Here is a 14,708-nt window from a genome sequence, read left to right as displayed (position 1 = left end):
AAGTCCATCAAATGGATGTAAAAACTGCATTCTTGAATGGAGATCTAAAAGAGAATGTTTTTATGTCCCAGCCTGAAGGATTTGCTGTGAAAGGACATGAACACAAAGTATGCAAACTTGTGAAGTCCTTGTATGGCCTCAAACAAGCACCACGAGCCTGGTATGAAAAACTAACTGAGCATCTTCTGAAACTCAACTTCAATCATTTTGATCTTGATGATGCAACTTTATTTGTCAAGAAAGTTGGAAAAACAGTTGTATATCTTGTGGTATATGTAGATGATCTTTTAATGACAGGGAACAATGAAAGCTATATTGCATCCATAAAGAAAGAATTAGGAAAAATCTTTGAAATGACTGATTTGGGCTATGTTCATTACTATCTTGGCATTGAAGTAACCCAACATCCAAAGTCCATATTTCTTTCTCAAAAGAAATACATTGGAGATTTGTTATACAGATTTGGCATGACAGAGTGCAATCCCCTCTCTACTCCAATGGAACAAAACTTGAAGCTCACATCTAATGAAGGAAAGGAATTTGAGGATGCAACAAAGTATAGACAGCTTGTAGGAAGTCTCATCTACCTCACTACTACCAGACCAGACATTTCATTTGCTGTTGGAATCCTCTCCAGGTTTATGCAAAGGCCTTGTGAGGGACATTGGTCTGCTGCAAAAAGAGTTCTAAGGTACTTGAAGGGAACTCAAGACCTTGGAATCAAGTATACACAGGTGAACGACTTCAACTTGATTGGATACTTTGATTCAGACTTCGATGGAGACAAAGAAACCGGGGTATCTACTTCAGGATATGCTATGAGTCTTGGATCAGGAGCTGTCTCCTGGAGATCACGCAAACAATCAGTACCAGCAGATTCCACAACAGAAGCAGAATACGTGGCAGCAGCTGAAGCAACGAAAGAAATTGTGTGGCTCAGGAAAATTCTTGAAGATTTGCAGGTAAAACAAATACAATCAACTCCACTCATGATTGATAACACATCTGCAATAAAGTTGGCCAAGAACCCAAAGTTCCATGATCGTACTAAGCACATCAATACTAAATATCATCTGATCCGACATCATGTTGAGGCCAAAACAATCCATCTTCGTCATTGTTCCACAAACAAGCAAATTGCAGACATCTTCACCAAAGCGCTTGGAAGAGAAAAGCTTGAAAAATTCAGAATGATGCTTGGACTCACCAACATCCCTTCAGATTAAGGGGGGGAATGTTGACACCTAATCCGAAACGGATGAGGTGAAGTCGGACAGTCATCTAGAAGATGAACTGATCCGTTTTATATGTGTATAAATAAAGTGCTGGCTAATGAATAAAGGAATCAATCAGTGTTTTCTCATTTAATTGTTTTCTTCCGCTCATTGCTGGAGTTACCCTGGCCTGACAGCACAGAAGAATTGTCTTGAAATATTTCATCGACAGTTGGACCCTTCATAAGATTACTTTCATTCTGTTGCACAATTTTAAGGGCATAAGGAAATCTATCTTGATAACCATATCTATCTTTAAAAGCATTGATAATGTCTTGTAAAGAAGTGAAAGAGTCTTCAGGACCATTATTAAACCAATTCAAAGTATCACCCTCTAAAGAAAGGACAAATAGACTCATTTGACATCTTCATGATCATACTGAGGAGATCTACAATATATGATCATTATATGAGTAAACTTGCATAAATGCTTTTTAACAGCGACTGAATCACCACTCGAGAACAAAGGTAATTTAGAAATGGCCACTTCCGGAATATCATGGAGAAAATTAATAAAATGACATGGGGTAAACAAATAATCCATGATGAATATTGAGGGACCAAATGGATGATAGAAAGAGATCTCTGCTCAAGAAAATCAAGAGATGAAAGAAGTGGATTTGCCACTTGAACATGAATCTAACTCTAGGATCCAAAAAGCAACAAACAAGCAGATATGAGGGATGCTTCTTGTCTGGGAAAAATAAATGAAAAGAAATGGAGTTGCCACCCAAACAAGAAACAAACTGAAGAGTAGGCGCTGAAGGTACGATGATATGACGAAAGATAAGGCGATGATGGTAAGAATATTCTATTGGTAGATTTTGGGTCTATCTTAGGTGATTTGATTTGTCATATGTCTAACAAGGTTTCTTGAAGAAAATATATAGAGTTTGCAGGCTCCCTGACCCTTCGGCTCCAAGTTCACAGACTGTGGGCAAAGGGCTGACCTTGTTTGGGCTTCAGGAAATTTATGTGATTTTCTTACTTCACTAAGACTGTGGTTGATATCTATCTTTTGAAATACATCAAGCCATTGTTATTATTCTAAAAATCATTCTTGGAATATATCTGGAATAATTGACATTATGAGAACTCTAATTACATAAGAACATTGATAATTGTATTGTCTCATTAGCTAATTGTTCTAAGTGGATAAGTGCTATTTTCATTTATCTATTGTGGATCTTCGGTTATTGAGCATTTTGTATCTAGTTGGCACTTGTGATAATGAGCACATTTCATCTTGTGTTAAGATCATCATTAATTGGTTATTAAGTACTCCTCGTCTTAAGATCAATCATAACCAAAGTACTTAATATCAACAATCTTAACTCAAAAAACACTCAATAATGTTGCATTAAGCATTCTAAGATTAGTATTGCATTAATAACTTACCTCCAAGCATAAGCTTGGTTTATAAAGATAATAGGACCACCTTTCTCATCTAGCTTGAGGAGCTTAACACCTCTTTAGTGGTTAGCATAGTGACCTTACAGTCATTAGATCCACAGTCTTTGTAGCACCAGAAGCACCGGGTGGTTAGTACCTGAGGGGAGGTATCGTTAATTAAGTCTCTTCTTGTTTTTCCTTGGCCTCTTTCTCACAACCTACTCTAAAGACTAGCTTCGAAATAGTTAGGAGTAGTGTTGCGAAAATCGCGATAACATCAAAAAATTGTGATTTTCTCATTTTCCCGATAATATCACGTGATTAATTCAATGACTTTTTCATTTTGAAAAAATCAGGATTAAATCCCAATTTTTTCGAAAAATCGCGATTTTTGGGAAAAAAATCTTGATTTTTTTTCCCAGAGTTTTTGATGAGGAGGAGGAGGAGGAGGAGGAGCAATAGGAGGAGGAGGTGACACAACATACCCAAGCTACCCCTATCACTTGTAGAGGACGTGGTCTACCTCCTGTAGCTCCTAGTTCTTCAGCTTCTAGAGCACAACAGAGTCCACTACCAACTCCACCAACATCTACATCTAGAGGGAAAGCTATTGCATTTTCTCACAAGAGGGGCAAAGGAAATCAATAGTATTAGTTATTTGGTTTATTTCATTGTATATGACATTATGACTCATGATATGAGATACATTATTATATTTTTTGTTGATATTTTGAGGTTGAGTTGGGACTCAGGAGTCAGGACTGACTATTCAGGACATGATTCACTGTTATGTGTGATGTAGCACTAGAAATGATATTACACATTTTATATATTAGTTATTTTATCATATTTATGTTTTAATGTATTTATTTTATCTTGAAGATGCTTTAGATATTAAAAAAATTAAAAAAATTGAAAAAAATGAATATTTTCGTATTTTACGATTTTTTCCTGATTTTTCTGATTTTTTCCGATCTTTTTCCCTCACCGATATTATCTCGATAATGATTTTTGCAACATTGGTTAGGAGGATGGATATACTTTGAATATGCATTTAATTAAAAGTAACCAAGATCCTTGCATCACACCTAATTCTTAGGATTTGCATAGCATATAGGATAGTTAAGCATTTAAGAAATTGTTGTTCATCTAGTTAATTGGTCTTTAATCGAGATAAAACAAGAAATTGACTCCATAAAGCACTGATCTCATATCTAATTCTAAGCTAATCTATAAATCTTGCTAAATCAACCAAGTGGCTAGGCCATTCAATCGTGTCTCCTGGACTTGCTGGTTTCCAACAAGTATTGCATTTCTATCTTCCATAGGGATTACCCTCCATAATAGGGAGATAGCTAGAATGGAGAGGTCAGAAATCAGAGTGACAACCCCTGACCTGAGTCGTTGTCGCACCATGCCTGTACAATCTGTTATGTAAAAAAATAGTTAGTATTTAAATTTAGGTTTATTATTTAATTTTAGTTTAATTAGACGAAAGGGCACGACCATAAGATCATGCCCTTCCCCCAAAGGGTGCCCATGGCAGTATATAAGCCAAGAAACCCCATTGTAAACAGCATCATCTGTCAATTCAATTATTAATAAATATTTATATATGTTTTTATATATTTACTGTGTATCGAGAAGTTTTACGCTTCATCTGGTATCAGTGTGAACGATCTTCTCGCCTGGCAATCACCAATCTTCATTTCCGCTGCGTCATTCGTCCCAATCCGCCTACGCCATCTCTGTTTCCGCTGCCACTGTAGTGACCTAGCATTACTAACAAACCCCCAAGTTGCGTATTCCCTCCGCTGCTCGTTGCCTCCGCTCTTGTCTACAGCCCACCGTATTTTTTTCTACGCCCCTTTGCTGTCTCCATTCGCTCGGAAGACTGCGATGTTCGGCCGTCCCTCCGCTGTCTCCATCTGCCCAGAAGACTGCGGCCTTCGCCTTCCCATCCGTTGTGCGGGCTTACCCTGTCTGCTTCCACCCTTCCATCAGACGCGTTTTTCATGCGACCGTCGTACCCTGGTGAACGCCGAGTCATCCATCATAAATCTGTGGTAAAATTCAAGTTTTATGAACAGTCAAATGGATATGACGTGACTGTTCTGAGTGTAGTAACGCATATGATATATATAAGGTTAATTTAATAAATTTTTTTTTTTTAAATTAATTAATTAAAAAAATAATTAATTTAAGCTGGCAGATAAATGCACGCCCCCACAAACTTGCTTAATGTCGACAATGACAATGGTGGATTTCCAAAAAAAATTGTTGGACGCGAAGCATAGGATGAATAACAACCACGACGAGGTCAGAAAAAGATTAGATGAATTCCAAATCAAGCTTGAGGGGCAGGCTGACAATATCAAAAAACAGGTTGACAAAATAAAAAATCTTCAGGATACGACAAATCGAATAGAAATAAAGATGGAAAATCAACATGTCCAAACAGAAGTAGACATCAGAGAGGCCTTAACAATGCTGAAAATTCTGTGTAAAAAGGCGAATTGTACACCCGAACAACTACTAAAAGAAAATGAAGAGAATCAAGAACACATCTCATCAGATTCAACAAAGTCAACAGACTCTCATGAAAAAGTTGAATCCCCAAAAAAATCAGCAACACCCCACCAAGAAGTGAGTAACGCAACTCTTACAAACAAGCAACTCTGGGATACCTTTACCAATCAACACCCCTTTTTTGCTCAACCATTAGCAACATACCAACGAAGGGCAAAAGTCGAGATGCCTAAATTCGATGGAAATGAAAAAAACAATGTTGCATGGATAAATAAAGCAGAAGAATACTTTGAGATATATGACATCAATGACGATGACAAAAAGCTCAGGCACGCATCCATGAAAATGGAAGGAGAAGCATATAATTGGTATATGTGGTGGAAAAAGACAACACACGTCATTAGCTGGAGGAAATTTAAGGATGCATTCTTTAACGGATTCCAAGGTGTAAAAGAAGAAGAGTTCTTTTCAAAACTCATCAAATTACGACAAAAAGGAAGTGTGGATGAATACACTCAAGAATGGGAGACCTTAGTAACACGAGTACCTGGGTTATCAGAATCTCGTCTAATTCAGTCATACGTCTCGAGACTCAAAACCCATTTACAAGCAGAACTTGAGATGCATGACATTACATCAATAGAAGTAGCAAGACGAAAAGCAAAAATAGCCGAAAAGAAATCCGAACCAATATTTTGGTCAAAAGCGGAAAAAACATATTCAAGACGAAGGATACCCCAGTATGTGGACTCAAATAATACGAGATATGTTCCACCACATCGTCGTGAAGATGAAAAATCTAATGTGGAAATGCAAAGGATAAAAGAGGGTAAATGTAAACGCTATGGTGAGAAGTGGGACCCCAAACATAGATGTATTAAAAGAAAAGAACCAAAGAACCTATATAATTGTGAAGCAACCAATGATTCAAACAGTGAAGATTATGACATAGAAGAAACAGAAGATGCCCCAGAATTCTCACCAGAATTAGATGATGGAAGTATTCCGCAAGTGTCACTATCTGCTATGACAGGTATATCACAACCTCAGACCTTAAAGTTAAAAGGACACATAAAGAAGAACAACGTAGTGGTTCTCATCGACTTTGGTAGCACACACAATTTTTTAGATGCAACCGTGGCAAGGAGACTCAATATTTTTTCATTTCCCTTACCAAACATGAAAGTGATGGTAGCTAACGGTAAGAAGATTGAAAAGGTGGGGAAATGCCATAAGGTTAAATTGCAAATTCAATACTTTCAGTTTAGAGTCTCTGTTTTTCACGGTACCGTTAGGAGGAGTAGATGTAGTCTTAGGTATCCTGTGGTTACGAATGTTAGGTACTTATGCCGCCAACCACCAAGTACAATTTATAAAATTCAAATGGGGAGGTCAGAAGTACAAATTACACGGATTCCAAGTGCTAGAAAATCAAACTGTATCATCATCTCAGATGATGAAGCTGAGTCGAAAAGGAGAACCCGCTTATGCAGTACAATGTCACCAATTAGAAATGTTATCTGCAAATATGACCAAAGAAGAGTCACTAGAGATACAAGATCTGATTCAGAAGCATGAAAAAATATTTCAAGACCTACCTATGAGGATGCCGCCTAATAAGGAAATTGAGCATACAATAGAAGTCAAGGCAGGGTTAGACCCTGTCAACATCAAGCCATACCGATATCCACATCACCAAAAAACAGAAAGTGAGAGATTAATCCAAGACCCTTTAAAGTGTGGGACCTTGATCATCTTGGAATATTTGATCAAGTGGAAGAACTTACCAGAAGAAGACGCTTGTTGGGAGAATGAAGCATTTTGTCAACAACATCCGTCGTCACGTATGCTTTGAGGACAAAGCATTCTTTCGAGAGGAAGGCAATGCTATGTAAAAAATTAGTTAGTATTTAAATTTAGGTTTATTATTTAATTTTAGGTTAATTAGACGAAAGGGCACGATCATAAGATCATGCCCTTCCCCAAAGGGTGCCCATGGCGGTATATAAGCCAGGAAACCCCATTGTAAACAGCATCATCTGTCAATTCAATTATTAATAAATATTTTTATATATTCTGTGTGTATCTAATATTTTTGTATGTTGCAATTTTTGGGTGTTGTTCATGAGCATGTTTTTCTGCTATTCATTGTTAATTTCCTATTAGGAATATTATAGTAAGCCCTGCAAATTTTACTGGCCATGGAATGATGTTTTAGCAAAACTCAGAATGCAATGTGGCAATGATTTCCAAAAATTGTGATTATCCCTGGTGACTTTCAGTTTCTGTTCATACATCACGAAAATGGGGATGTTGGTAAATTTTGTTATTTTTAACCATCCTCATGTGAGGAATGATATATTGAAAAATGATCTATTCTGGCAGTTGAAGGTGAGCTTTATCTCCAAATCTTCTTCTTCAAGATTATTTCTATCATCAGCATAATCCTTATCCTCAATATTGAGTTATGACACCACCTTGTATTCTAAATGTGTACTATTTTGTACTACCGAGACAAAGTGTACAATGTATGTGCAGTTAAGAATACTCACTCTCTTTGTCGTCCTTTCTTTCATACTGTACTCATATCAAGTTCAACACTCCCTCCTCTGTACCTCTGTATAGGATATTCTAATGTGTTAAGATATGTTTTAACACCTCAGAATTGTTTGATTGCCTCAGTCAATATAGCATATATCAGTTTCTGCACATTTATTGTGATCTACATTGATGTTTCCTATCAAAAGAGGGTTGAATGGCCTATAAAACATTCATATGAGCAATCTGCAATTTTGAAATATGCCTCTTGTAGTCTCTCATCAGGCCTATTGGGAAACACATACATCCCTGAAATTGTATTCCTAAATTAGAGTATTATCTTTTTCTTGCAACACAATTACATGCTCTTGTTATAGCTTTCATTTACTATAGTTAGAAAGTCAACTTGAACTTTTTAATAGATGGGAACCTTCAGTCGCAGGTACTGAGACAAGATAATTTCGATTGTTGTGCTGATGAACCAACAAAGTTGACTTTCCATTTTCCTACTGATATCTATGTTATAAACTCTTAAAAATATTTGAGTAAGAGTCTTATCAACTGTGAAACTTATATGAAACAAGTGACGAGTTGGAATGACATTAATATTTTACCATGCTGGCCTAGAATTGGGAATTTTGTTGTTTTCCGTCATTGTGTTGAGACTGTTATAATTTATCTCTTCAAACACGTAATGTTAATTTGGAAGATAGTAAAACCACGGGGATTCTGTGGTGATCCTTAAATGGCAAAAACTACAAAGTTTACCTGTCATAGATAGGACTTATGCCAGGCAAAGAAAGGATGAAGTCTAAAATGATGAAACCATGAAGATTATCAGTTCTTAGAGAGCAACAGAAGAGTGTTCTCTTCTATCTTATCCTGTGACAGACTCACATTAGGAGTTTTTGTGCCTCAAATTTCATCTTCATTTTATTTTGATCATCTGTCCTTTTATTTTTCCTCTGTTACATGGGAACCGCTCCCAAGAGTTGGGAAACCCGTTCCAATGGTTCCTGCGCTCCAGGGAGCTTTGGAACTATATGGGAACATTCCCTTTTCAGCGGGAGCTACAATGGGAGCTTGGAAAAGTTCTGGGAGCTTTGAAGACTGCTTTTTTTGGAGTTCCCGCGTTCTTTGGGGTTGGGGAATACAAAGCCTGTAGAGAAAGATGCTGAACTGCCTAAGTTGAAACCTTCACAGGAAGAAAGGCCAAAGACATCCTTAACACTGATATCCTTAATTGAGAAACTGGAGCAATCTCTTGATGGGTTAAGGAAGTGTGTGGCACCTCGATGTAAGGGCGATATTTGGGATGTCATGCTGATGAGTATTTCTTTTGTTGTTTATGTATATATATGGCAGAAGATTGTGTGTGCATATTGTATGTGGCAGTCAATGCTTAAACATTAGAGTTGCTTTACTTTTTCTCTTAAGAATAACTAGAAAACATATGTAAAATTGTTCCTTTGTATTTTTAAGCCAGATTGTTTCAAAGACTCGTCATGTGTCATAATGAACTTAACATTTTAATATTTTATATATATAAAAGGGAGAGACTTAGGGAGAGAGACACCCAAAGAATATATTTATATATAAGAGAGATTATATATTATATATTTATATATTTAAATTGATTTTAATATTTAAATATTTTGATTCAATATTAATTTTGATTATTATATAAATTATATAATTAAAAAAATATTTTTAATTTTTTTATTATATAATATTACCGCTCCCGATTAGCCGTTCCCTATAAATTTTGGGGAAACCTCTAGCTGTTCCCGTATTTTTTTAATTTTTTTATTATATAATATTACCGCTCCCGATTAGCCGTTCCCTATAAATTTTGGGGAAACCTCTAGCTGTTCCCGGCACCCATGCCCAAGTTCCAGAAACTCATGCAGCATAGTATTTTGCTTTTCTTTTTTCATGGTCTTCCAAGGTCTTTCTCAAGAACTCAAAGTTTTGTAACTTTATCTCATTCTCCATCTGCATTATTATGACCATCTGCATGTTATCTGGTCTTCCAAGGTCTTTCTCAAGAAGTCAAAGTTTTGTAACTTTATCTCATTGATGTTTGGATTGTCGCAGACAGAGCTAGCATTGCAGTTATGCTGGGCAATTGGTGAACACGGAGGTGGTGGCATATCTCATAAGGATGCAGCTAGGGAACTATTTGAGAGCTTGGAATTGCTATTATATGAAAATCTCTCATCCAGGTGCACTCTAAGTCATGTTTGAATATTGGATTATATATCTTGTTTACCCTGATTTACTGAACTTCTGCTTTTTCATCTTGCACAGTCGTCTTGCATTGAATCATGATATGGCCAGCAATTATGAAGGAGTGATTCTTAAGAAGTCTGGACAGGCAAGATTTCTCTGTTTTGTGGTGACAGCTATTGCAAAGCTTGCCACATACCACCGAGAGTTGATCCCAAGAGCCCGTGTATGTTTGGCTAAGGTTTGCTTCTGAACATAAACATCCTTGGCAAGTCATAGGATGCAGTTGCTAGAACTATATCAATCAATCTTCTATGAAATTATGAATTAGCCAAAAAATTGTCAACCTTTTACATCATAGTTCAAATCTGCACTCAGAGAATGAAACCTACATGTCCTAAAACTAGGAACTTAGTTTACAACTTTCAAAGCCTATATCTGCATATACAAAAACTTTGCAAAACTTCTGCAAATTTCAGGAGTGCAAACACTGCATTTGATGTGTTAATTCAAAACAAGAGATAGATGTAAGTTCTGTTGTAAAATGTAACTAGGTTCGGTCTTCATAATGACATGTAATTATGATCTTTGTAAATGATGAAAAGAAGAGAATAAAATTATTTTTGTAATGCCTTGCTTCATGGGTTTCATGAGCAAGAGATTTTATTTGTTAGTGGCTCCCATTGAGAGCCTTAGGATTTGTCATTAAGGTCAAAGAGTCAATGTCATGTATGAAGAACCCTTCTTGGGCATGTGTCAAATGTATTTGAGTCAATAGCATTGTCAAATAGCCCTCCAACGACAAGCACTAATACTCCTCTTCAAGTTGGCCTTAAAACAGAGAAAGGAACTCATGTCGGCTCATCTATTTGGAGACACACCTATTCGGATGTATAGGTCGGCTTATTATATGGGACAAACCACTATAAATAGGCAGGCAGGGTCTCCACATTAGCAAGACACAGAAGTTCGGATTCCTCTGAAGTTTCGGTGATGAAGTACAGTCAACAGTTCGGTGACACCTCTGAGATTTTCAGATGGATGTAACAGTGATAAGTTCAGACCTCTATTACAGTCAACAAGTAAGTTCGGATCTCTGTTTTGGGTGGATAGATACAACAAGAAAGTTCGGATGTCATTACAGTCAAGGGAATTCAGATCCCTCTGAATTTGGGTAACCAAAGCACAGTGACCAGAAGACTACAGTGATGCGAAGTACAGTTCGATGTCATGATTATGGAGGAGCTGCAACATATTATAGTGAAACCTCAGTTTAAGGTCTCAGTGCTAAGGAAGGATATCAGTACTATCTCAAGGGAAAGAGATCGATGCCATGACAGCAAGGAGGTCTCACAAAAAGGGAATCTCAATATGAAGACAGTGAGAAGAACTCAGACAAATATCTCGAAGCTAAGAAGGTGGAAGAGGAAGAAGAGTAAAGAAGAAGAAAAGACAGTCAAGAGATCTAGTGTCTTGGTCTTGAAGTTGCTAACAAGTCAAGGGTCTTGGTCTTGGTATTCGTCAATTGGGATATCCATAAAAAGAATTTGTGCGGGTTTTCCTCTCAAAGAGTGAGAGGTTTTCGCCCTGGCTGATAGTCTACATCCTGTGTCTCTTGTCTATTTATGTTCATGCATTGATAGTTGTTTGATGAAGAAGAACACTAATAACTTAAGCAAAGAGAAGATCCTAATATAATGAAGTAAAAGATATTCACAAACAGTTACTAATGTAATGTTTCTAAACAGGAATGTAATGATATACAGGCATGAAAACTATCCAGCAATCAGAAAAAGGAAATATACATTAAGCACCCATGGAAACACTGGATATAGAGAACTGTTGAGCCATTTTATTACTTCTTTAGGAGCAAATACAATAGTAAAATAGAATGGTGCACCTAGGCTTCTCTCAATGGACAAGCATGACAAAACCCAGGTGAGAGAACTGAACTGTGCTGCCCCAGAAAACTGCGCTGTCTGCTGACTTCTAAGGGTTCAAATCATTGCTTCCCGTGCTCAGAAAATAATGAGATTTCAGCTCCTTTCTCCTTGGCCTAAACCCAGAAAAACCCATGAAGGAATTGGCCAAATGTTGACTTCGAAATTTTGGCCCAAAGTCCCCTTAGCTCCTCTAGCTGCTGGCTGAGTTTGGACCCCTATTTAACCTCTTATCTCTGCCCGGAAAATTCTATAAATTTAGGAGTGTGATCTTTGCCCAAAATCCAGAAAAACCCATAAAGGGTTTTCCTTGGTTCCCACCTTCAAAAATTGACCCTTCACAGCTTGGCCCTCCTCCAATTTCGAATTCTGTTGCTATGACTGATCTTGTCAATCTCTGCTCTCCCAACTCCAACAATCCTCCTCAAATGGCCCTCCAAGTGATCTCCTACTTCTCTTGGCTAGCTCCAGCTCTACAATTCCTTCCTCCAACTCCCACGTGAGCCTAGTGATGGCTCTCTGCGCAGGCCCAGGTAACTGTAAATTAGACTGCTGGGATGCTGGCTCCAAACTCGCAAGAAAGGTTGGCCCTTTGCTGCTCTCCCAATCCTCTAACTCTCCCGGCAAATGCTTGATCATTGATAGCTCCAAACTCCCCTTGCGTATTCTCCAGCTAGCCAGAAATACACACTCCCTGTTGTGGCTGAATGGTAGTGCTGTAACACTCCAGGAGCTCCTGAAATACTTATGGATCTGCCTCTCCCAATCTCTGCTCTCTCAACTCCAACGATCCTCCTCAAATGGCCCTCCAAGTGATCTCCTACTTCTCCTGGCTAGCTCCAGCTCTACAATTCCTTCCTCCATGTAAGGCCTTCGTGGGGCGAGCGACGACGGACGATCGTGCACGGGCGCGGGTGGGCGGGCGCGCGGGTGCGTTCTGTTAGTGTCGGTCTTGAAGCCCTCCATCAGCGATCAAAACTCTTTGCATTTGCATAGGTAGGTGTCTCATCAGTGTCAAGTTTTGCATCCCGTTAGGCATGCCATAACCCTGATGGAGGAGCTAGTGTATTTATACCCCTCTTGGCTTTGCTGGATTAGTCATATCAGTCATTAAGTTCTTTCAAGCTTGTCTTGTTTTGTCTTGAGGTCAAAGTCCTAGGTCTAGGGTTTTGGTCATTTATCTCTGCAAGGTCATGTCTTTGAAAGTCCATGAGTGCTCAGCAAGCCAGAGGGAGGATTGTAAATATGTTGCTTCGATATTTTTATCTTGTACAGTGAATTTTCACCTTGGATTTAAAAACTTTGTTTTTTAAAGCCAAGGTCATTTTTTTTGAATTTTTGTAAAAAGTGATGAAATTTTCAAAAGACTGCAACAGACATCATGAAACCCTGGTCCCCTTGCCAAGATCCCTCAGATGATCTACCTGCAAAAAGAATCAAGAAAAAGCACTAAAAGAGTCAATTTCAGGACAAAGGAAGCCAAAAAGTCAGTTTTATAAAGTGTCAAAGATAAACTTTAGAAAGTGGGTTTGAGCATGAAATTTTTTCAAATGGAGGTTACAAAAGCTCAATTTCCCTCCTATTATTCTTATTATGCATCCAAGGCATCGTTGAGAGAGAGTGAGCAAGCATCAAGAGTGTTAGGCGAAAACTGGTCGAATTTTGGGCTCAGCACAGGCGCGCGACCCGTCAAGACAGGCACGCGACCCGTCAGGAGGGCGCGACCCGTCAGAGGCCATCCAGCAGTTCAGTTTTTGAACGGGCGCGACCCGTTGGGCGTGGCGCGCGACCCGTCAAGGTTTCCCCTGCAAACTCGAAATAAAATCGCTCAAACTCCCTCAAATCTTCAAGATTGTTCGAGGTAGGCCCTCTACACTTCAGTTTGGTGGTTGGTTATGATTGATGACCCTCATGCTTGTGTTTAAAAGTTAAATTGTGCAAGTGGATGAAATTTCAAATGACTGTAATGTTAATGTTTAAATGTGCTAGGGTTTGTGTTGTTTCAAGATATTTCCCTTGGTAAATTGTTTCCCTCCTTCCCTTTGTACTCATATTTGCATTCATATCTATTTTCCCCATGCCATGTTGTAAATAATTGCAAACCCTCCCCTCTCCCTAATCACCAAAAATACAAACCCTACCCCCCTCCCAAAGCATCAAAACTCAAACCCTACTCTTGCTTCACCATATGCATGCTATAAACATAAAAATTTCTTGGTGAATATGTGAAAGGTTTTGTAAATAAGTCTCCAAATGTTCCCTTGTTACATACATGTATTCCCTTATGTTCACTGTTTATACATGTATTCCTATATGCAGTGATTTTGTAAATGATTCCCTATATCCTTGTTATGTAAATGTATGCCTGTATATATGCAAATATTTGTTTGCAATGTATTCCCAAAATTCCCTGTTATTCATATATTCCCAATTCCTTGTGCAAGAGGTCCCTCCCCTAACATTTCCCTCATGTCATTGTCCCCTTGAAACAGCATAGAATTCAGCACTTTTAAAGGCAGAAACAACAGTACATTTTGTCCATTTTGCTCCTCAAACATGTCAGACACTGAAACATATGAGCAGAGTGATGACCATTCATCATCTCCAGAGATTGAGGTACAGAGGAGGCCACATAGGGGTGGAAAAGGTGGCCATCACAGGAGAGAGGAACCTACTTTTTTGGCAGGTCTACAAGCTTGTCCTATGGCAGTTTCTTGCTTTCAGTACATGTCCTGTTATGAGTTTTGTGAGAGGATCTCTCGGATTCAACATCACCGAGAATTGGCCCGCCTCTTTGTCTTGCACT

General features: G+C 38.2%; 1 protein-coding gene across 1 annotated transcript in view; it reads left to right on the top strand.

Moving 5' to 3' along the window:
- Positions 1-14,708, top strand: part of LOC149251691 (AP-5 complex subunit zeta-1) — a 515,410-nt gene that overhangs the window by 271,832 nt on the left and 228,870 nt on the right. Inside the window, exons 13-14 of the mRNA XM_089459526.1 lie at positions 9,831-9,958; positions 10,044-10,203. Coding sequence (XP_089315652.1) covers positions 9,831-9,958; positions 10,044-10,203 — 288 coding nt within the window. The remainder of the gene's footprint in view (positions 1-9,830; positions 9,959-10,043; positions 10,204-14,708) is intronic.

The sequence above is a fragment of the Pinus tabuliformis genome, chromosome 7, assembly GCF_031772625.1.
Source record: "Pinus tabuliformis cultivar Carrire ecotype Pingquan chromosome 7, CPIR1, whole genome shotgun sequence".
Classification (NCBI taxonomy): domain Eukaryota; kingdom Viridiplantae; phylum Streptophyta; class Pinopsida; order Pinales; family Pinaceae; genus Pinus; species Pinus tabuliformis.
This window is presented reverse-complemented; position numbering and strand designations above follow the sequence as displayed.